Below are 24,346 nucleotides of genomic sequence, written 5' to 3' on the forward strand. Positions count from 1 at the left end.
GGTACTTTAGTGATTTATCTCACTTTGTTGATTGATCTATGCTTAAATTATTGATGTGAGGCTGTTTTGGGATAGAAATAGTGTTTAAAACCTATATGTTTAACACTATGCACTCTTGGGTACATTTAATAAACTTTGGTTTTGAGTTTGGCTCTCACTATGTATAACTCAGGCTGGCCTTGAACTGTTTGGCCAGGATGGCTTTAAACTCTAAATCCCCCTGCTTCAGCCTCCTAAGTATTGGTAATTATAATTGTGTGCCATGACACCGGGCTTCATAAATGTTTCCTTTCTACTCCCCCTACTCCAAAAACCTAAGGCTTTATACATGCCAGATAAGCATTGTTGTGTGTCTCATAAATTTTAATGAATTCAGGTGTTTTGTTTTGTTTTGTTTTATGTTTTTGAGACAAGCTCTAGCTGTCCTGGAACTTGCTATATAGATTAGGCTGGTCTTGAAGTCAGAGATCCACCTGCCTCTGCCTCCTCCTGTGTGTTTTTGTTTTTGACACTCGAGTTGAAAAAGGCCCCACATATTCTAGGGAAGTACTCTCTATCACTGAACCCTAGCTCCAGCAATTATTTTATATTTATATAGTTTTGGCACTCAGGAAGTTTTATTTAAAACAAAAATAAGCACACATACACGCAGTACACAAAGGGACAGGTACACCCATGGGTGGGGGAATCCAGACCCAGAATCCCAGTATTTTATTTTTGTTGTCATCCAATCTGAACTTCTTTTAAATTTATTATCATGTGTCGGCGAGGGTAGGTGTATATGTCATAAGCATGTGGACTCCAGGCATAATACTTAGATTATAGCTTTGTGTAACATTTGCAAAACTACTATGCTATTGGTTATTAATTTGATTTCCTTCTAATTTTCCCTTCTTTGTTCATTTTGACATTTTCTTTTTATTGTTATATTATTATTATTAAGAAATTTTCTCTTCATTTTACATACCAACCACAGGTGCCCCTCTCCTCCTCCCCCCGACCCTTCTTTGTTCGTGAATGTGTGTGCAGGTGAGCACCTGAGGCTGCTTTGCTTTACATTCCAAGTTGCCTTGACTTCATGAGATCCTTTGGAGTGCTGGGCTTCAGGTGTGCAACACCAGCACAGCTTTGCCCGCCTGTCTGCCTTCCTTCCTTCCTTCCTTCCTTCCTTCCTTCCTTCCTTCCTTCCTTCCTTCCTTCCTTCCTTCCTTCCTTCCTTCCTTGTGTTTTTAAAATCTTTATTCTTCCTTGCCTGTGTACTATTTTTTTTTGCTGAGTTACCATTTCTATAAATTTTCATTTGAGCTATGCATTTATTTAGTAATTTCTTTGTAATCATACAATTTCAGTAGGCATCTACTTCATTACACTATTTTTTTTTAGGTTGGATTTTTGAGATAGGGTCCTGATGGTTCAGCTCCAGAGGATGTGACTCTCCCACTGACTATGAACCTGTTATCCTCCTGTCTCACTTCCTAAGTACTAAGATTTAGCACAATGTTCTTGAAATTAATGCTTTATGCACTCTCAATCCTTTGAAAGATAGTATAGAAGAAATAGGTAAAAGTATATTTAAAGTCTTACATTCATCTGTATCCTTACCATTTCTGATGCTATTTCTGGGTGGTTCTCCAAGGATTTATTTTACATGTGTGAGTGTAACGCCTGTGTGTGCATGCACAGGCCAGAAGAGTGTCAGATTCCTTGGACTTAGAGTTGCGACTGTTTGCATGACAGGGCCTCATGAGTGTGCAGCAGGCACTCTTAACCTTTGAGCCATCTCTGTCTCTGTTGTCTCTTCAGGTACTGTTTCTCTCTATGGATTTAAATTACCTGCTAACATGTTCTTTTAGTTTTGTATCTTGGAATTTTGTGTTAGTGGTTGTTTGGTTCTTTTTGCAGTCCCGCTGGGGTTGCGCCCTAGGGCCTTATGCATACAGGCAAGTGCTCTACTGCGGAACCACACCCAGGCCTGTCTGCCAGCAACAGGTGCTGTTCAGTCGGTTCTTCTGGGGTGTTTTGTCTTTGGAAGGACAGTTTAGTTGAATGTATAGATACTGGGTGACAGCTCCTCCCCTTCCTCCTCCTTCAGCACTTTGAACATGTGATTCCACTCTTAGTTGGCCTTTGTGTTTCTATGCATGTCCCTATATGCAGTTGTGAATGCATGTGCAAGAAGACGTCACATTCCCTGGAGCAAAGCTACTGGCAGCTGTGAGCTGCCTGACATGGGCACTGAGAACTCAACTTGGTTCTTTTGCAAGAGCAGTATATGCTCTTACTTCTCAGACCTTTTTGCAGCCTCTTTTTTGGCCTCTATTTCAGATGAGAATTCAGCCACCTGTTGCCTCAATTCTCTTTTTTATTGCCTGAAAATAATTATTAGCCCCACCCCCACCCCGGCTCTTTGTCTGTTTTGCCTTATTGATTATCAGATTATCTCGTTGTCTTTGGATTTTTAGTGGCCTCCATACAAAGCTGTCTTGATATTTATCCTTCTTGTTGTGTCCCTAGCTTGTCTGTGGATTATTTTGGTTTTGTCAGAGTGGAAAGTGGATAATCTTTTGATTCTGTGTTCATTGATTGAGCAGAAGCCTAACTTCTCCAATAGCTTTGCACACACTAGTTACTCCTGCTTGGAACACCTTCCATAGTCTGTGAGGAGAGGCAGGGACACCTAACTGCCTTTGTTTTTTCTTGTTTATTTACTTAGCGCTTTTTTTGTTTTTGTTTTTGTTTTTCGAGACAGGGTTTCTCTGTGTAGCTTTGGAGCCTGTCCTGGAACTCACTCTGTAGCCCACGCTTGCCTCGAACTCACAGAGATCCACCTGCCTCTGCCTCCCGAGTGCTGGGATTAAAGGCGTGCGCCACCACCGCCCGGCTGTTGTTGTTTTTGAGGCAAGGTCTCACTGTCTACCCCTGGCTGGCTTGGAACTGACGATGTAGACCAGACTGACTTCAGACTCAGAGTTCTCCCAGTTAGCTCCTTTGAAGGATTATGACCCACACCCCCTCCAGGACCATGGTAGCTGTCTTAGATTTCTCTATTGCTGTAATAAACACCATGACCTAGGGCAAGTTAGAGAGGAAAGGGTTCATTTGATCTTACAGCTCCCAGGCCAACAACCCATCACTGAAGGAATTTGGGTGGGAGCTCAAGAAGATTGAAGCAGGACCACAGAGGAGCCCTGGTTACTTACTGACTTGCTTCCAGGCTCACAGAACTACTTACCATTAGTCTACCTCCATGCCACCTATTCCCAGGGTGGCATGACCCACAATGGCTGAACTCTCCCACGTCAGTCAGCAATAAAGAAAAACATCCCAGACATAGTGACAAGCCAATCTGATACAACCTCATTTGAGATTCCCTTCTCCCACGTGACTCTGGTGTCAGGTTGACAAAAGCTAACCAGCACAGTGGCGATATCTGTGGGAGTTAGTTCATTCTAGGAACTCTTGTTTTCTCCATGGTGGGTGCTGCCACTTTTGGCTTGGCTCACTTTATTTTCCTAATTCAGTTCCTGGCTCCCTAAGTAAAGGCCTTATTTCGCTACCACTTATGAGTGTTAGATCCTGTAGTAATCTGGCTGAAATTGTGTGCAAACAACTGAGCTAGTGAGCTGTCTCTGTTCTGATATGGCTGTGTGTACAGGGACGTGCATTTCAGAGCAGGGCTGTTTTCATGTCTGCCCAAGGCCCTTTTGATCTCTGCACATTGTGACCTCCACCAGTCACACGCACATCTTCACTAGTAGTAGCATACATATACCAGCTCCCCGGTGAGATTGCAACTTTTTGACCAGGGGCAGGCAGGGCCACCATTGCTGCCAAATGAGTAGAAATGTCCTCGAACTTGGAGTCACAACCCGGGCCTCAAGTTAGGTCTGGCCACCTGTCCTCAGTACTCCAATTAAAAGTGGAAAGCAGAAAGAGATTTAGTCAATGTGGCCACATTGGGAAGAGGGACAAGAGAACCAGCCTAGCCCTCAAACCCATCGTCAGGGTCCTAAAGTGATATCAGAGTTTAAATAGAGGATCAAGGTTGTGCATGTCCAGTCATGGTATGGTGCCACACCGTTATTGTTTGAGCTTCTCGTCCTGTAAGGTGATTTGACAAGTTGTTAGAACTGTGTGAAATCTCTTTCTGGGAGACCAGTTTCTCCCGTGACTGGTGATGTTTCCTTCCCCCAGCATGAGATTCCTGGGGAAATTCCCATTTCTTTGGAATCTGTTGTTTCAATAGTCTGATACATTGAGAGATTTGCAAAGTATGTGGTTGTTGTTTTGTTTTGTGTGTGTATGTATTATTTTTTTTATATAGATTATCTTTATTTCTACCAGACTGGTTATAGAACCTGTCAGCCTTGTCCACCTCCATGGTTCCCTAGCACAGCAGACTTCATCATATTATTGGGAGTGGGTGGGCTAGATTGAAGATTGAGCTGCAACCCTCTGCCCTGTTTTCCCTAGAAGTTAGCAGCATTTCCACGATGAATGTTTCTTCGAATGTGCTGTGCCCTGCCTGACTCTTGGGGCCTGAGTCGTCATGTTTCAGTCTTGTTCATTCAGTTCATGTCTCTGGGAAGGGAATATCCTGACCTCCTTCTCCGTTAGCTGTCTGTCCCACCCTATCTAATTCTAGCCTTGCTGTGATTCATTGGTTAGTGTGAGTGTCCGCCTTGTCTGTCCCCAGTGATCTGGAGTTGTGTGGCGCAAGGAAAACTTTGTCAGAGTTTGATTAGAACCGTTTAACAGATAGTTATGAATAAAAAACAGACATTTTGTACCATTGGGGTTGAACCTTGCCACATGCTAGGCAGGTACTTTAGCATTGAGCTATGGCCCTGGTTGTTTTAATTTAAAACAAGATTCAACTACATTGCCCAGATGACTCAAACTTAGAGTCTGTGTTCTTTAGGTTCTTGAGTAGCTGAGGTTAGAAGCATGTGACAGTTACATACAGAATTTAGAAATCTTTGTAGCAATTCTGTGATAGTTGAGAAGAATCTGCTATGGACCTGCATGGCTCATGTAGGAGAACAAGAATGGCTCGGTACTGGTAGTGCGTTACTGTGTATTTGTTGAGCATGATCTGTAGAGTTCCAGTGTTACCTGCTCAGTATGCAGGGAGGCCCTTTAAGGAAGTAACATTCAGTCAGCTTACAAGTATTGGAAAGATGCCTGTTGTTTCCAGATGAGTGAGAGCCTGTCCACAAAACGAGGTAAAACACGGGCATATTTAGTGAGGTCAGCTATGAAATTGGAAAGCTGCTTGAGTTGGTGGAGAGTAAAGGTATGGTGTGATTCCAGGAGGGATGTGCAGGCTGGTTTGGAGAGCAACAGGTGTAGAAGTGCCCCAAAATACCCTTGCAAAGAACCTGCAGCCTGCTAGGAAAACTCAAGACATGTACCCAGCTGTTCAGAGGGAAGGGCAGCAAGACACAGACACCACAGCACGGGGGTAGCAAGGCTATGAGAGCATCTCTTTCCCTGGGAGCCCTGCAGGATGCTAGGGAACCGAGCTAGGGACACTAGGTGACATGGCACCTCTCTTGGTAGGAGGAGGAGGAGGAGCAGCCTCAGCCTGCACAGCCCCCCACACTGCCTGTGGAGGAGAAGAAGAAGATTCCAGACCCAGACAGCGATGACGTCTCTGAGGTGGATGCGCGACACATTATTGAGTAAGGGGTCCCCATTTGTCCTTATCTGCAAGCTCTCTATAAAGTGGCCAGAGTCCCAGTCTTTCCCTTTTCATTGTTTTTATTTTGAGTCAGGATTCTTACTGCATAGCCCAGATTGGCCTCAGACTTGATCATCCTCTCCCTAGGTGTCATCCCCCAGTCCTGGCAGCAACCTCTGTAGGCGCACATTCCTTTCCTACAGATTTCATTTGTATGTAGTAATTTGTTATAGAAAATGATTCCTTGGTCATCATAAGCTTTCAGAGTACAGTTGGGTGACAACACAGACCTGCCCGTCTATTTTTGTTCCAGCAGCCTCTTGCTGGCTCCTCCAGGAAGCCTGGTCCAGCCCTGTGTCATCATCTAGAGAGATTTGCTGCATTCTCTTTCCTTTTTGTTTTGTTTGCACACATATATCCAGGCACTGTGGTGTGCATCTCTTTTCACTAAGCATCTGTCTGGGGTATGGCCCTGTGTCTACAGATGTAGAGAGCTGCTACCTTCTAGTGTAGCGGTGTGACGGCCACACAATTTGCTCTCTGCTCTGGGCTCACCCCTGGTGCTGGGCATACAGGTTCTCTCTTTTCCATTTTGCTCTTGGAAGCACAGTTAAAAATTAATGTACTGATTTGATCTCTGTGGTGAGAAGTTGATGACCGTTATAGAGAAACAAGATAAAGACCGAATCACTCAAATCTGAAACGCTCCAAATCCCAAATGTTTCTGTTTTCACAGTACTGTTTTATTTTCTGATTGGGAACTGTGAAATTATTAACATCTATATAGATACTCCAGCAAGTGAAAAACTCCAAAATCTTTTTTTTTCCCAAGACAGAGTTTCTCTGGGTAGCTTTGGAGGCTGTCCTGGAACTCTGTAGACCAGGCTGGCCTTGAACTCAGAGAGAGCCTCCTGCCTCCACCTCCCAAGTGCTGGGATTAAAGGCGTGCACCACCACACCTGGCAAAACTTCAAAATCTTCAACACATGAAAAGTTTGGATAAGAAATGATCAATCATGTGGTGGCACATGCCTTTAATCCTAGCACTCCCAAGACTAGCCTGGTCTGCAGAGGGCTACACAGAGAAATCCCATTTCAAAAAACAAAAACAACAACAACAACAACAACAACAAAAAACCCCAAAACAAAACAAAAGAAGAAAGAAATGCTCGACCTTGGGGGCTGGAGAGCTAGTTCAGTTCAGTGGTTGAAAGCACTTGGTGCCTTTGCAGAGGCCCTGATTCGGTTCCCAACACCTACATGGTGACTTACAACTATCTCTAATTCCAGTTCTAGGGGACCCTCTGACTTCCATGGGTACCAGGCCCACACATAGTGTATATACATACATACAGGCAAATATTCATACATATAAAATAGGTAAGTCTTTTTTTAGAAAAAAGAAATGTTGAAAGAAAGAAAAGCAATGTTCAACCTGAGCTTTAAAATCTGCAGAAGAAATATATGAGAAGAGCCTTCCCTCCAATGGTGCTAGGTACATCAATGGCTTCGTAGGGAAAGTTAATCTACAGCAAGCATGAGAACTAGATTGTGGATTCCTGGCACCTTCATTAATGCTGGGTGGGCATAGTGGTCTGCCTGTAATTCTACTTCATGGAAGCCAGAGAGCCAGGATCCCCAGAGCACACTGGAGAGCTGTACTAGCCATATCGGTGAGCTCTGGATTCAAAGTGAGAGATCCTGCCTCATTGAGTGGAGAGTAATTGAGGAAGACTTGGTCCTCCTTATACACAACACTCAAAAATAAGAAAGTAAGAGCTTAACATGACTGTTTCCTAGGGTTTTTAGCCAGAGTTTCACTGTGTAACTCTGGTTAGCCTTGAACTCCGTATGTAGACTAGGTTAACCTAGAACATACAGATCCACCTGCCTCTTCCTCTGGATTGTGAGCCGGGATTGTAGGCTGGCGCCATGGTACCTGGCTGTCGCTATTTGCTAAAAAGATAAGAATGAAGATGCACAGCACACAGCGAATGGATTGCACACATCTGCTGAGTAATGGGAGTAATGATTCAGTGGTAGTGCATTTTAAATCACTTGAAATTTTTAGTTTCATTGTTTTATTATTTTAATTGTTTTGTGGTGGAGATAGCCTTGAACTCGAACTACTCGTTTTAGTTTTAATTTTTTCAAAGGAATTCTTTTTTTTTTTTTTGTAAGATTTATTTATTTATTATGTATACAGAAGAGGGCGCCAGATCTCATTATAGATGGTTGTGAGTCACCGTGTGGTTGCTGGGAATTGAACTCAGGACCTCTGGAAGAGCAGTCAGTGCTCTTAACCTCTGAGCCATCTCTCCAGCCCCTGTTTTAGTTTTAATTTTTAAAGTTTTTTTGTTTGGAGACAGGATCTCACTGTGTAATTCAGGCAGTCCTATAACTTACTGTGTAAACCAGTCTGACATCAAACTCACAGAGATCCATTTGCCTTTGCCTCCTCAGTGCCATGATCAAAGGCTTGTGCCACATGCCTGACTATAACCCCTCTCCGCCCCCCCCCTTTTTTTTTAAATTTTGAGGTGAGATCTCACTGTGTAACCCAGGCTGGTTTCAATCCTGAAATCATTTTACCTCCTGAATGCTGGAGTTATAAGTGAGTGTAACCATGTCATACAGTTTAAAATCACTCTTTCAATGAAAAATAAGGGGCTGTTGGTTAAAATAAGTTGGCTCCTCTGGTTAAAGCACTGCCAGTCCTAACAAACTGAGTTCGATTCCCTAGAATTCGTATGCTTGGTGGCGCATGCCTGTACCACCCATGCACTGTTGAATTTATAATTGTTAGAAAAAGAGAGGCTAGAGAGACGGTTCAGCAGTTAAAAGTGCATACTGCTCTTGCAGGAGACCTGAGTCTGATTCCTGGCCCCAGTGTCAAGGGGTTCACAACTGTCTGTAACTCAAGCTCCAGGGGATCCAGCACCAGCTTGTGGCCTCTTAGGGTTCCTGTACTCATAAGCACAAGACCCCTCCAACTCATACACATAATTAAAAATCAAATCTTTTAAAAAAGAAAAAGAATTTATCGAGCCAGGAATGAAGTGGATGCCTGTAATGCCGACACTCAGGAGGCAGGATTGTAACAAGTTCAAGGCCAACATGGTCTGTGTAGCTAGTTTCAGGCCAGCCATGGCTACAATAGTGAGACCTTGTCTTTTAAAAAAAGAAGAAAAGTGAAGGGCCAGTGAGATGGCTGGCTGTATTGATAATGGTGCTTGATGCTAAGCCTGATAGACTGAATTTGGTCCCCAGAGCCCACTCACTGGAAGAAGTGAGCTGTCTCTGACCTCCACATGTATGTGATGGCTTGTGTACACCCTACGTGCACACAAATAAATGGTTTCTTAAAACCTCAGAAAGTAAAATGAAAAAATAAATTCTTGAACCATGTCCTGAAATGGGAGGCACAGGCAGGAGGATGACAAATTCAAGGCTAGTCAGGGCTACATGCTGAGACCCTGTCTCAGAAAGATGAAGATAAATGTAAACAGCAGCAGCAAAGTGCGCTCAGATTGGATCTCAAAAGCACCCACATGAAAGTGCTGGTTCTGTGAGCAGCTAGCTGCTCCTTAGCACCAGTACCTCCTGTCGTGGTGACTGGCAGGGCCTTCACCAGCCTGTGTCAGTGGCCTTGGGACCTATGTTGTCTCAGGGGGCAATCAGCTGATCCTTGGGTTGGGATCGGCTGCTAGCTATGCTGTGGTTCCCACCTCTGTGTTCCCTGCAGTTTAGTCCATAAGTGGCAGCACATTGTCACAGACAGAAGCCTGTATTCTTACACAGCTTGTGCCCCTCCAGGAATGCCAAGCAGGATGTGGATGACGAGTACGGCGTGTCCCAGGCCCTTGCTCGTGGTCTGCAGTCCTACTATGCTGTGGCCCATGCTGTCACAGAGAGAGTAGACAAGCAGTCAGCCCTCATGGTCAACGGCGTCCTCAAACAGTACCAGGTAAGGCAGGAGGCAGCAGGGAGGCCGGGTAGCTGTTGGCTGTACTTAGGCAACACTCGCTTTTCCTGAAGAACCACAATTTTCCCATCTGGTTTTGTTTCCTCTGCAACAGGGTCTCAATGTGTATTCCAGGTTGGCTTGGAACTCATTATGTAAACCAAGTTGGCCTCAAACTAAACAGAGATCCATCTGTCTCTGCCTAAGGAAAGGTGTATAGCACTGTACCCAGACAGTTTCCTCATCTAAAGCAGCTATGGTCAGATAGGTTAACTGCCAGAAGGTAACAACACTCCAGTAAGCCGCCACCTGCTTGCTCTAGGCAGAGGAGCATTGTATGCACAAAGAACTTAGAGAGCCTCTCAGTGCAGACATGGGCCTTGCATGGATGCTCTGCATCATGCCTCAGACCCATAGTCACCTGGACCTCTGGTCAGGACTTTGTTCTGGGAGCAGAGGAATGGCCCTTCCTGTGGGAGGGTTTTTTTGAGGGTGACAAGACCATAGCTGTTAACTGTTCCCAGCCTGGCTGGGAAATTCTCTTTCTATGTCTGGGTAGTAAAGCCTCATCTCTGAGGTTCCAGAAGGGAGCTAGCCTCACTCTATCCAAAGATTATGTCTCCCTGCTTTTGTTTGACTGTGGTCTCTGTTCTTGCCCATTCTCCTTAGGAGAACTCTTAGACTGTGTAGCTTCCAGAGGCAAATCAGCATTCACTGGAACTTTCCACAGGCCAGTATAATTAAAAGCATTATAGGTTGCCCAGGTCCTACCCAATGTGTAAAAAACAATGTCCAATCTTTGTTCCCTTGTGTTATATTCAGTTGGAAAGCTTCTATGCCAAGCTTGATGACCTCAGTTCAATCCTGTACACCCACATGGTGGAAGGCATAATTTCTGCAAGTTGTTCTTCGACTGACACACAAGTGCACACTCTTGTAATACATCCATGTAATAAATTTGTGTGTGTGGTGCTGGGGCTGGAGCCCAGAGTCTTGTGTGAGGTAGGCAAGCACTGTACCCTTGACTACCTCTTCAGCCTTCCTTTAGTGATTAACATCATGATAACATTTAGGTAGTCGTTGGCCACTTGATGTTTTCATCTCACATTCCCCTGAACCCTAATGGTTCTGGCATTGAAGTATCCCGTTGAGTGGCAGGCTTTCCTGTGTGGTCCATGGTTCTGTGCCAGGCAGTGCTGCTGACTGTTAAGGGCTAGCCACTCGTTCTTTTAGTCCACTGTACCTCAAAGCACCGCCACACTCCTGAGAATGAGAAGGTTCTAGGTAGGAGGTTAGGGAGATGACTCAGTGGATAAAGCACTTGCCACACAAAAATGAGGAACAGAGCCGGGCGGTGGTGGCACACGCCTTTAATCCCAGCACTGGGGAGGCTGAGTTCTAGGCCAACCTGGTCTACAGAGCTAGTTCTAGCACAGACAGAGCTACACAGAGAAATCCTGTCTCATAAAACCAAAGGGGAAGGGAGATTCAAATCAGAATTCTGATCTCTAAACTGGCATGAAAGCCAGACAGGTGGTGTGGCTGCCTGTAGCCCCACCACTTGACTTGGGAGGTGGAGACATCATCTCCAGGGCAAGTTGGCTAACTAAACTAGACTTGCCAAATCATAAAGTTACAGGTTCAGTGAGAGATCCTGTAAATATTGTAAATATTGATGAAGTTGGGATTGATCAAGGAACACCGATAAATAACATCTGGCCTCCACATACGTATATGCATGAACACATAGCCTGTACATCACACACAATAAAAACAGAAGTTTCAGGTGACCCATGCCCACACTTAAGAGCCCTTGAGGTCCCCTTGCCTACACTTCAGCAGTCTTACTTCTGACTTCTCTTTGTGTCCTAATCCATACCCTGAAGCCTATCTTTAAAGCATTTAGAGGTAGAGAAATGGCTCTGTTGGTGAAGAGCAATTGTTGCTCTTGCAGAGGTCCTTGGTTGATTCCCAGCACCCACATGTTGGCTCAGATCTCTAAGTCCAGTCCCAGGGGATCTGACACCATCTTCTGTCCTCTACAGGCATAAGGTACACACATGTGACACACATACATATATGCAGGCAAAATACTCATACACATAAAATAATAATAAGTCTAAAATTATTAAAATATATTTATTAATAAATAGGTTGGTTTCGGAGTTGGCATCTCATTCGTATGGTCTCTGGACTTCCACTCTGGCATACCTTGGCCAAGGGCCAGAATGTAACAGTGCAGCTACCAGCCTCATTTTCAGATACTTGTAAAAGAGATCTGGGCTTCAGGCGTGCCTTATGAGCAATTGAATATGTAGAGAGAGGGTCGTCTTAGTGGTTTGGATGAACACAGTACATGATGCAGAAGAGTTTGAATCTACATCAAGGGCAAGAAAGCAGCTACATTGGATCATGCTGATAGGAGAGTCTGTGACTCTGCTACAGTGTATTTCGGCTAGCAGTGACAGAGGAGTGAGACGTGGAGAAGGCAGCAGTGGGTTAAAGGTGTCTTCTGCTGGGAGCACAGCATGAAACATTAGTCATATTCTTTTGGTAGCCATTACATTATTGTCAGGTAGCAGGTAATGCTGTGAGATGGCTTTCATTAAAAATAATTATCTGGGCAGTGGTGGTGCATGCTTTTAATTCCAGCACTCAGGTGGATCTCTGTGAGTTTGAGGCCAGCCTTATCTACAGAGTGGGTTCCAGGACTGCCAGGGCTGTTACAAGTGAAACCCTGTCTCAAAAAACCAAAAATAAATAAATAAAGCTAAAAGCCAAAAAAAAAAACAAAACAAAACCAAAAAACCCATTTTTAGCACAGTTCCCTTGTGCTTTCATAACACAAGTATGGCCAAGGTGAGCACAGCAGAAAAATTGGGTAGTCCAGGGCAGAGTACCTTGTAGGGTATTTGCAGGTGGCGTATTTGTTGTGTGAACATGGTCCTCACATTTCTGACCTTACAGATCAAGGGCTTGGAGTGGCTGGTGTCCCTGTATAACAACAACCTGAATGGCATCCTGGCTGATGAGATGGGGCTGGGAAAGACCATCCAAACCATCGCGCTCATCACATACCTTATGGAGCACAAGCGAATCAACGGGCCCTTCCTCATCATTGTGCCTCTCTCGTATGTATGAGCCTGACTCTGTTCACAGCCTGGGTTCAGAAGGGCTTTCTCTGTTCTGCAGGGCAGAAGTGGATTGTCCAGAGTGTGGCATGGGGTTGGTCTGGAGCCTCTCTGTGACCTCCTTCCACATGTCCTCACATTGTGGCCACCTTCTGTCTGTCTTTATATGGTTGTCTCTTAGGTACAGAATAGGATGAGACACTGCATCAGTCATGTCTGAGTTCCTGCGTATGAGGACTGCAGTACATCTGTTAGGGAGACAGACACATGTCAGCCCATTGCTGTCTGCCTCTAGCTTTGATCCCATGGGTCAGCTCTTACAGATTTCTTTAGTGGCCCCTTCCTCCTAGGGGAATGGAAAGGCTACTTTGGCTCTGCTTTTGTACTCTCTCATACCCATTGTGCCCAACATCTCCTGTATAACATCTTAGCTTGGCATACACAGCACAGGTGCCCAAGCTTGCTTGTATCTGGCATCCCGCAGAGTCTTGCACTCACCAGTTCTTGGTTTCAGCAGGTTTGGAAATCTGTTGACTTAAAAAACAGTTGATCTGCTTCAGCCCTCCCTTGGGCTGGCTCTCATTGGCTCAGGCTAGGGTATACTTCTGGGCCTCAGTCAGTCCCTGGCCTATGAAGATAGTCCGATTGATTCTGTTGTCTCTGTATGTGACTGGGCCTCATCCTAGAGTGCAGCCCCTCAGCAGTACTACCATATGTTCATTCAGAGCCCCTATCTCCAATCTTAGTTCTTTACAAACTTGTCACATCACATTTGAGGCCTGAGCAGAAAGTTTGTCCCTTGGTTAGGGTTTGTCTGAAGTCTCTGGGGGTTGGATTCTACCCACTCCATGTGTCAGCAGAAGCCTGAAATGCTACTTTGTTCTTCCACGGGTTGGGCATGGTTACCTTGGCCCAACTGCACAGTACCCTCCAGGCACCTTCATTGTCATGCTGAAGGTTTCCCTTTGTTATTTAAATGTCTAGTGGTAGCCACCAGGCTCTAACTGGTGCCCATTTCCTCTGCTGCTGCAGACATCACCACCACCACAGTACGAGGCCTGCCTGCAGTGATTATTTCAGGGCTGCCAAACATGGCTGTCTGTTTGCATGTTTCCTTCGACTGCTCATTGTGCTTCTAGGAAGAGCTTCCACTCTCTCTCTCCATGTGCTTTATTCCTTCCATGAAGTCTCGTCCCTTCCTTTGTTCTGGTGGTGGGTGACCACAGTCACAGGCTCGCTGAGAGACCCTCACACTTAGTTCTCAGTTCCCCTTGGAATACATCTTTGTTGCTGAGGTTCAGTCACAATTGAGGCCTCCGCAGGCATGGTGCCACAGAGTGCACTCCAACCTCAGTTACGTCCACTAGTTTTGCCCTTATGTTCATTATTCTGTCCAGGCTCGCTTGTTAGGGCTCCATGCTTCCGGCCTGTCATGGTTCATCCATATTTCCATAATTTGGACTTTGATACATTTTTATTGTCATTTATGTTGTAAGACAGATTCTCGCTATGTATTACAGGCTGGCCTTGAGCTCAAGATTCTGATGCAACTTTCTGAGTGCCTCGGCACGATCTTCGTTTGAGGTGCTGGGTGTGGAGCTAGGTTTTCAGAATGCTAAACAAGTGTTTGCTGCCACACCATGCCCTAGGCCTGTGTGGATGTGTACTTCATTGGCTCCTGCTTTGTCCTCCGTGTGGGTATGTTTCATGGCTAGATTGTGCCATGACTGGAAGTGAAGTACCCTCATTTTCCCTCCTGTCTGCGTTGCCCACATCATGCCCATGGCAACCCTGACCATGCCACTCAGGCAGGATCATTGCTGGGTGCTTGTGCTTTTCTCTACTACTTTATTGTTCATTTTTCTGTGTCGGGTTTCTCTGTAGAGCCCTGGCTGTCCTACAATTCATGCCACAGATCAGGCTGGCCTCTGCCTCCCTAGTGCTGGGATTAAAGGCGTGCCCACCAAGCCCAGCTCTACTAACTTGTATTGGGTGCTCAGGGATGCGGATGTGGAGCTGTCTTTATAGGTGGATGCCGCAAGCAGCATTTGGAGCTCTTCCCTTTTGCCACTCCATTTCCTACCAGTGAGAATGTGAGTGTTTGTTGATTTGGCCTATGCATTAACACTGGTTCATTTCTTGTGCTTTTCCAATTGTTTGGATTTGGCCTCTCTTAGTTGGGATCCCTGTCCTTGAAGCAGGCCCCTTCTGAGGTTAGAGCATTTCTTGCTTTTTGTCCCAGCTGATTTCTCCTGTCACAGTTCTGTATCAACTCATTCCCTAAGGAGCCTCAGTGTTAGAAACCATACTGTATACTCACTCATGAGGCTGAGGCAGGAGGATTGTTGCAAGTTTGAGGCCAGCCTGGATTGCATGATGTTCCAAACTTATCTGGGAAATAGGATGAGACACTGTTTCAAGAAAAACAGAAGGGGATAGAGAGATGACTCTGGTTAGTAGTGCCTGTTGCTCTTCCAGAGGCCAGAGTTCATTTCCCAACATCTAAATGAAACTGCCTTAAAACTGCCTATAACTAGTGACGAGTTGATTCTACCCAGGGGCCCATGAGTGCCGGGGCTGAGGTGGAGGAGCTTCCACCAGAACAACAGGAGGTCAGCGGAGCAGCAGGTCAGTTCTCCTGCCTTGCTGTTTGACTCCTGCTCTCCTCAGCAGGAGTCTCTGCCAGTTGGAATAAGCAACTGCTTCCCACTGCAGGGCAGCTGCTTTGTCTGAAGCTCACAGCTCGTAGTGAAAACCGTTGTTGTGACAAAACCGCACGACCAAGGAATCTTATGAAGGAGGAAAGCATTTTATTTGGCTTAGGATTTTAGAGAGTTAGTGGTGGCAGAGTAATCCGAGAACTCAAATACTAATGCACAAGTATGAGGCAAAGAGAGATACTGGAAATATGTGGGCCCTGGGAATAGAACCCAGGTCCTCTGGAAGAGCAGCCAGTGCTCTTTTTTTCTTTTCTTTTCTTTTTGATTTTTTTTTTTTTTTTTTGAGACAGGGTTTCTCTGTGTAGTTTTGGTGCCTGACCTGGATCTTGCTCTGTAGACCAGGCTGGCCTCAACTCACAGAGATCCGCCTGCCTCTGCCTCCTGAGCAGGATTAAAGGCGTGTGCCACCACTGCTTGGCCGAAGCCAGTGCTCTTAACCACTGAGCCATCTCTCCAGCCCTTAACTTTTATTTTAAGTGCATTGGTGTGAGAGGGTTTCAGACCTCCTCGAACTGGAGTTACAGGCAGTTGAGAGCTGCCATGTGGTTGCTGTGAATTGAACCTGGGTCCTCTAGAAGAACAGACAGTGCTCTTAACTGCTGAACCATCTCTCTAGCCCTCCAGAGACACACCTATTACAGCAGGCCACACCTCCTTGTTCTTCCCAAAGAGTTTCAGCCACTGAGCCCAAATATTCAAATATAGGAGCCTATGGGGCCATTCTCATTCAAACCACCACAGCAGTCCACAGCCATGGTTCAGGAGCTCCTTTTTGCCACCTCAGTGGATGTGACCCTGGACTTACCTACAGTCTTTCCACATGATACCTGTCCAGGAATATGTTCTTGCATTTTCATCTCACCTCCTCCTGGTTAGACGCACTACCTGTACCCTGAGGAGTGTCTTAGTATCCAGCTGTCCCATCCTGCCTGTTGTGCTGCTCTTCCCATGTAGCGTTCCTTGACTTGTATTCTTGCATCTGTCCTGATTCCCAGGCTCCTTATGACATGCTGGCTTTTCTCCCTCCTACTGCGGGTCTCCATGGCCCTCAAGCCTTCTCTTCCTGCCTCTCTTGGGCTTCCATCATGCTTTGCAACAGTATGATACTAGCTCAGCCTGTATCAGGGGTCTGGCTAGTATTCCCTAAGGGCGGCCTCATATCTGGGCATAGGGTAGGCCCAATAGCTCCCAGTGCTGCCAGGCATCCAGGCTCCTGAAGCGGTTCTTTACTTTGGTTGGTTGGTTGGGTTTTTGTTTTTTGGTAGTGGTGCACACCTTTAATCCCAGCACTCTGCAGGCGAGCTCTGTGTGTCCTGAGCAAATTCCAGGACAGCCAGGGCTACACAAAGAAACCTTGTCTTCAAAAACAAACAGACAGGGCTGGAGAGATGGCTCAGAGGTTAAGAGCACTGACTGCTCTTCCAGAGGTCCTGAGTTCAATTCCCAGCAACCACATGGTGGCTCACAACCATCTGTAATGAGATCTGGCGCCCTCTTCTGGCCTGCAGACATACATGCAGGCAGAACATTGTATACACAATAAATAAATTTTTTTTTTTTTTTGGTTTTTCGAGACAGGGTTTCTCTGTGTAGCTTTGCGCCTCTCCTGGAACTCACTTGGTAGCCCAGACTGGCCTCGAACTCACAGAGATCCGCCTGGCTCTGCCTCCCGAGTGCTGGGATTAAAGGCGTGCGCCACCACCGCCCGGCCTAAATAAATATTAAAAAAAAAAAAAAAAAAGATTTAAAAAACAAACAAACCAAAACCAGACAAACAAGTGACTAACAAACAGTACATATGAAATTCCAGGCTAGCCCCTCTAGCCTCTCCTTGCTTTTAAAGTTTTATTTATTTTTCTTTTTTTTTAAAATTCTGTGTATATCTTTCACATCATGCATCTTTTTTTTTTTTTTTTTGAAGATTTATTTATTTATTATGTATACAGCATGTATGACTGCAGGCCAGAAGAGGGCACCAGATCTCATTATGGGTGGTTGTGAGCCACCATGTGGTTGCTGGGAATTGAACTCAGGACCTCTGGAAGAGCAGTCAGTGCTCTTAACCGCTGAGCCATCTCTCCAGCCCCCCACATCATGCATCTTGATCCCATTCATTTCTCCATCCCTTTGCATCTGCCCTCCACCCCTGCCAACTCCCCCACCCCCCAGTAAAACAAAATTTATGAGAAAAAATTAAAAGCTCGTCATGGAAGCTGCTGTGTGAAACAGTGAGTCACACAGTACCCCTTTGTCCATATATCTTTACTTGCAAGGGTTCATTGCAAAGAGTCATTGATCTAGTTGAGGCCTCTGATTTCTGTTACACTATGGATGCTGGGCCTCACTGGGACTCTTCTTGGTTGCCCTGTGTTGTGAAGATCCTGTAACTTTGGGTCTGTGGGTCAGGCCCCTTCACATCCTACAGCAGATCATACATGGGGTGCATGTTGGGGTGGTTCTGCGTTTGGACTGCTGCAGGGTTGGTCAGCCCGTCAGCTCTCCCTGTCCTCACCACCAGGGTGAGCTCTCCAGCACTGCCCCAGCTAATTCACCTTTTGCAGCAGTGAGCGAGGGGCAGGGCCAGTTCGCCTGCCTTCATGCCCTCAGGTTGGGCTCTCCCACACCTACACCATTAGAGCCAGCTCCACTGTGTCGTACAGTCGAAGTACAGGGGCAACTCTCGAGCGCTGTAGATGGTGAGGGGCAGGGACAGCTCTTCCATTCCCATGACCCCAGGGCCACCTCCTCCACTCATGCCCACCACATGTCAGATGATTAATGGGGACAACTCCTCCTGCTCACAACCTGTTTGTTTTTTTGAGACGGGATTTTTCTGTGTAGCCCTGCCTCTACCTCTTGAGTGATGGGATTAAAGGAGTGCGCCACCACCGCCTTTAAGTGCTCTTTTCCTTCACTCTTACTTGGTAACAGCTGTCTGTAGGCTGTTCGCCTTATGGCTGCAAAGTGACTACACTGTCTACTCTGTCGTCTCACCTGGGTTGCTAGAAGGATGGCAGAGTAAGGGCCTTAGTAGCATATTCCAGCTAACCATAACCCTTTGCCAGTGTGACCCCAGGAACTTGAACTGTCATTAGATGGGACACTTAGGCAGTTACCAGAGAGCCTAGGAGTGGAGTTTCTGGGAGGAAACCAAAAATGGGGAGCAGTCTCTATCTTGAACCATATCTATCTCAGCCATTTCCTTCTGCTCAGTCTCCCGGGATTGTCCAAGAAGGAAGGCTCTCAGGTCTGTCCTGAGGAAAGGTCTTGGTTATCCCCCTTCCCCTGTGCTCTTGGTCTTTGCTTACACTCTGCTTTCCCCCTTCTGGGTCAGGATCATCTATAGCTTCCAGTTTTGGTCTCTGAGTTGGTACCAGGCTCACCGTGTGTCCTGTATTTCCATGTGTTGAACCACAGTCCCTGACTTTGGGAGGCCAGGCACAGTTGCTGCAGCAGATCTGTAGTGTTTCACATACTCATTCACGAGACAGGGCTGGCTACCTAAGATCTATGCTGGCTCTGCCCTGGGCCAGCTGTAACAGCACCATATCTTTGTGTGTGTCTGTTCTTCCCATCTGGAACAGGGTGTCTTTTTTCTGGCTGCTGCCACCTCACCCTTCCCCACCCCTGTGCACAAAGCTCTTATGGGATGCATTAAGTTTACTATGGTAGTTCTGAATACGAGGCCTGTTAGCTTCACTGTTGTCTAGTCTAGAAGAACTTGACTGTCCCTTCCTTTCCCTTCAGGACGCTGTCAAACTGGGCATATGAATTTGACAAGTGGGCCCCCTCAGTGGTGAAGGTTTCCTACAAGGTACGTCATAGGAGACACAGGCATGGGCAGGGATGGTGAAGGAGCACAGAGAGAAGCCAGTACGTGTTAGAGACACAAGGCTCCCTCCCAGGCCTGGTGCTTATTTGATGCACATGTGGTGTTAGTCGTTATGCAGAATGGATGGTTACTTATTTTGTGGCATAAATACTTTTTTTTTTTTTAAGTCAAAATCAAATGCTCCATTTTTGGAAACATGGTTTCTGCAGTATATATTTTAATATATGTAATAGACATGGATAAGTTCACTGGAGAATTGTCTTCATGAGAACTCTGGTTAAAACCCTTTGTATATGAGAACAGAACTAACATAGACCATTGATGTGGCATGATGCCAAGTGTTCTGAACACCTAGCCAGGCCTGTGCCAAGCATCGTGCTCAATGTATTAGGATGGGGCCTGTAGTCCACCGATGCATAGCACTGTTGACTTCTGCCTCAGGCTCTTCATCCTGTGCCTCTGGTGGAAGGACATTGTTGCTGTGTGTTAGAGCTTGATGTGTCTAGAAGGCAGTCGGGGGAGCCTGGGGACTAGAAATGAAGACGTGCTAGGCAGTGGGGAGGAGCCAAGTGATTATAGTGGGTATTGCCTGGTCAGGGAGAGGACCTAGCTTCCAGGTTAGGGGCCTAAGCCCAGGACCTAGGCAGAGGGGAGTTGATGGGACAGACACCAGGAACGGTGCAGGCAGCCCTGTTTCCCCAGGTGCCCTGTGTCCATTCCTCCCCTGCAGCGGGTGTTCCTCATGGCAGGATCAGAGCAGGCTAGCAGTCTTGTCCAGCAAAATCTCAGGCTACCTTTGGCAAGGACCATCTTCCTTCTCCAGGAACACTCTTCACTAGTTTAAACTGTTTGCATCCTGTCTCTACAGGGCTCTCCAGCAGCAAGACGAGCTTTCGTCCCCCAGCTTCGCAGTGGGAAGTTCAATGTCTTGTTGACCACCTATGAGTATATCATCAAAGACAAACATATCCTGGCCAAGGTAGCGTATCCTCACCTAGAACACAGCAGGCCTAGAGCTCAGGCTGTAAATGACCTTGATGCCTGATATCATACCTGTGTCAGCTCCTTGCAAGGAGTCCCTCAGTGCTTCATCTGCACATATAGCAAAGCACAGCTGCTGTGCACTTGTGTAGTGCACAGCCATGCCCTGGCTCCTTCAACAGCCGCAGCTGACCCTGGGTCAGGTAAGGAGTCCCCACAGAACCTGGACAAGTACCCCTCACCCATCTCCCACAGCCTCTATGCAGAAAGCCTTTTCACTTTGTCTCCTGACGTTCTTGAGTGACCTCTCCAATTGAGACAAGGCCACCCGGGTATGTGGTCCTATTTGGCCTCTTCCTGGGGTTGGGCTATTCCATAACATTGACTATGGGTCCTAGTGGACACTTTGGGGAGCATTTGAGGATGAGCAGTATGGTGGAGGTATATTACTGTGCTGGTCTAGAGCGGGGCCCCTGTCCAGGGGGGCTACAGCCTTGCCTGATGTTACTCAGAGCTGTAAGTGACATGAAATTACCCATTCTCTATCTGTCCAAGCTTGTTTTCCTAGTGTGGACCGGGATGGAAGCTGGGGGCTAGGCTAGGCCCCCATGGCTGGTGTTCAGGCAGGAAGTATTAAAGAGCTCACATGGGAATGGGACCCTCTGCCCATAGCCAGATTTCCCTGCACAGTGCTAGCAATGTGTGCACTCACTGTGGTTTCCTAGACTGACAGGTGGCTATACCAGTGCAGCCTTTACCATATAGGCCTTGCACAGGGCACCATCTCTAGTGTACAAAACCAAATCCACCCCAGGCCGTGCATGAGGCCCTGAAAATACCCTTGCTTCCTGGCAGTGGTTCACATTGATGTAAATGCCAAGCTTCTGTATCTTCAAATGGTATCTTGGACAGTCCTGTTGTGAGAGATGGAAGTCATTGTGGTTATAGGAGATATAACCAGGAATTTTCCTGGGGCTCCTACCCCAGCCTCACACTGTCCAGCCCTGTTCTTGGGGATTGGAGTCCCTGGCAGACTCGAGGAAAGGTCTGGCACTGCCCTACTTGAAGCCACATTCAGATGTGTTTGTGTGTCACTGCTGTAGTGGCATGGCTGCTTATGGCAAACGTTGCAGGTGCCTTCCAGTTGTGGGGTGAGGTGCTGAGCACTATCTCCTGTCACTGTTTGGAAAACCAGAGTTCTTTTTGCTCTCTGCCCTGACAACACAGCCTGGGCTCAGCTCTTTAATCCTGTGTCCTCACTTTGTGTGTTGGAGAGTCTATATCTGGGGGTCCCCGCCAGACACACTGGTCACTTGGCAACCCTGCTACCACATCTTGTCCTTGCAGATCCGCTGGAAGTACATGATTGTGGATGAAGGCCACCGCATGAAAAACCACCACTGCAAGCTGACCCAGGTCCTCAACACACACTACGTGGCCCCTCGGCGCCTGCTTCTGACAGGCACTCCACTGCAGAACAAGCTGCCTGAGCTCTGGGCACTGCTTAACTTCCTGCTGCCTACCATCTTCAAGAGCTGCAGCACCTTTGAACAGTGGTTCAATGCACCCTTTGCCATGACAGGAGAGAAGGTGAGCTTGCCTGGGGTAGAAAGTGACTGCTGAGGAGCTGTCCCAGGCTCAGCCACCTGAGACTGACTGTGTGCTTCCGGGCCACACAGCAGCACAGCCTCTGCAGTCACCAGGACTGCAGTCGGCGGCAGTCTGGTGTCCCGGTGGGGACTGTGGAACCCCCGTGAGGAGCAGGTCTTGCCAGGAGGGTGTCACGGAGCTCACAGAGTTCAGTTAAGACATCTGTGGGGTCCGCCTTTGACGCTGTTTACAAAGAACACTACAGCTAGTGTCTTGTCCGGGTGCTGGGAGGTGGGGCTGTCTAAAGACCACACTCTCCATATTCTGGAGAGCAGGTCTTCTGGGGAAGACATGACTTTATCTGCTCTGCTAGCCCACAGCAAGCCATATGCATTGTGAGGGGGTTAAACAACTAGCCTGTGAGCCTGGGCCAAACCCATAGGCTGCTGACCGCTGCCATTTGTTCCTCTTAAGGCCTTCTTAGGTTGTCGAAAGGCATCCTTTGCTCTCATCTGCAAGTTCCTATCCTCCCTGGAGGCATGCTGAGGCAGCAAGGCCTTGTGAAAGTGAAATTGGTGTTTTTCCAATCCATGTAATGAAAGAGCCTCTTCTCGAGGCTCCTTTTTCAGAGCCAGGGCCCAAAGCTGTAGCTGTGCTGATTTTCCTCAGAGTGGAAGCTCTAAAAGGGATGACCAGAGAGCAACGGAAAAGCTCAGGCCACCTTACTTGTCTCTAATTCCTGATTTTCATTTAAAATGGAACCGTAGGAGCTGGGCTTGGTGGAGCAGAGTAGCCAGATCTCGGAGTTCGCAGCCAGCCAGGGCTACACAGAGAAACTCTTTATCAAAAACCCAAAAATTAAGTGAATAAATTTTAAAAAGTGAATTTAAATTTAAAAAGTCAGAGCCCTGACTAACAAGGTGGCTCATCAACTAAAGGCACTTGTCACCAATCCTGATGACCTGAGTTCGAGTTCCAGGATCCACACAATAGAATGAGAGAGTCAACTGTGACCTCCTTGTGGTCTGTCTCTCCTCACACACAAGTAAATGAACAACGTCTTCTGTGTTAAACAATGTAGCATCTTAGCTGAAGAGTGGTGGCCTGGATAAACAGTGTTTCTTGTGCAGTACTTCATCTCGGACTGAGAAGGGAAGGTGTGGCTCCTGGTGTCAGAGTAGGCTTTGCCACTGGTGCCTTTATTAACTAACGTTGTGGTTGTAAACACCAAATTGATAACAGCTTAGGGAGGCTCAGGAGCCAGCTGTTAGGTGTGCTCTTGGAGTTGGGGGGAAGCGTAGAGGAGGCCATGGTACCTGCCCCTTAGGCATTGCATAAACGATACAGAAGACAGCAGAATTTCTCCTTCCCAAGGAAGGGTGCTGCTCCTCACAAACAGCATTGCAAGTCCCAGCTGCTGTTCGTGACACAGCGGCCCGTTTCCATGCCTTGCCTCCCTCTTCTGGAGACAAGGTTGTGATGTACTGTCTGGCACCCAGGTGGACCTGAATGAAGAGGAGACCATTCTCATTATCCGTCGCCTACACAAGGTGCTGCGGCCCTTCCTGCTGCGGAGGCTCAAGAAGGAGGTTGAAGCCCAGCTACCTGAGAAGGTAGGTTTTGGCAGAAGCCACAGGGTGCCATTTACAGGGCCATTTCCAGGGTGGGGGCAGTCAGGTGATCCTTCCCTGGCTTGCTCCACCAGGCTTCAAGTGGTGACTGACAGCACTGTGCTGCAAAGCCAGGGAGGGCAGTGTGTCAGAACTGAGCCCTGTCTCCGTGGAGCTTGCTGTGTGCCTGCCCAGATTCCTTTCCTCAGCAAGAGGCCGTGGCTCGGGTTGAGTCTCCTGAGCATTGCCAGTGGTGTGGGCTCTCTGCTCCATGCAGCCACACTTGACTTGCCTCTCTGGTTCACTTCACTCTTTATTTTCTGGCAGGCTATGAGCCCTCCAGAATGGGAACAGCTTACCCAATTGGGCCCAGAATCTCCTGCCTTCTCTTCATTCCAAATCTCCCCAGTATCAGGGCTCCTCCCTCAAGCCCATATCCTAATCAAAGTGCTAGTCACAAGATTCTACTTGGTGGCAGAGGTGGCTTAGTCTGAGATTGGATGGCCTCAGAGTACTCTTTGCTCCACAGGTGGAGTATGTCATCAAATGTGACATGTCAGCTCTGCAGCGTGTGCTCTACCGTCACATGCAGGCCAAAGGTGTGCTGTTGACTGACGGCTCTGAGAAGGACAAGAAGGTTTGTTCCAGGTCCCTGTTCCCCTCCTGCTTGTCTTTGAAGGGGAGGGTGGGTCGAGAGCACCATCAGATTCAGAACATTGAGCCTGCCCAGAGGCCTCACCTGGCCATGGTCCCTCAGGCATTCAAACAGTAATGGCTTTAATGCTGGTTATCTTTTGAGGGTGCTCACTGGGCTGCTTTCTGGAGTTCCTTGTTT

General features: G+C 47.1%; 1 protein-coding gene across 1 annotated transcript in view; it reads left to right on the top strand.

Annotated features, from left to right (window-relative positions):
• Nucleotides 1-24,346, top strand: part of Smarca4 (SWI/SNF related, matrix associated, actin dependent regulator of chromatin, subfamily a, member 4) — a 93,141-nt gene that overhangs the window by 33,319 nt on the left and 35,476 nt on the right. Inside the window, 8 exon segments of the mRNA XM_052754267.1 lie at nt 5,563-5,684; nt 9,500-9,650; nt 12,615-12,778; nt 19,246-19,312; nt 20,199-20,309; nt 21,659-21,901; nt 23,401-23,514; nt 24,041-24,148. Coding sequence (XP_052610227.1) covers nt 5,563-5,684; nt 9,500-9,650; nt 12,615-12,778; nt 19,246-19,312; nt 20,199-20,309; nt 21,659-21,901; nt 23,401-23,514; nt 24,041-24,148 — 1,080 coding nt within the window.

Source organism: Peromyscus californicus, unplaced genomic scaffold, assembly GCF_007827085.1.
Source record: "Peromyscus californicus insignis strain IS unplaced genomic scaffold, ASM782708v3 Scaffold_11__1_contigs__length_118956290, whole genome shotgun sequence".
NCBI classification, from domain to species: Eukaryota; Metazoa; Chordata; class Mammalia; order Rodentia; family Cricetidae; genus Peromyscus; species Peromyscus californicus.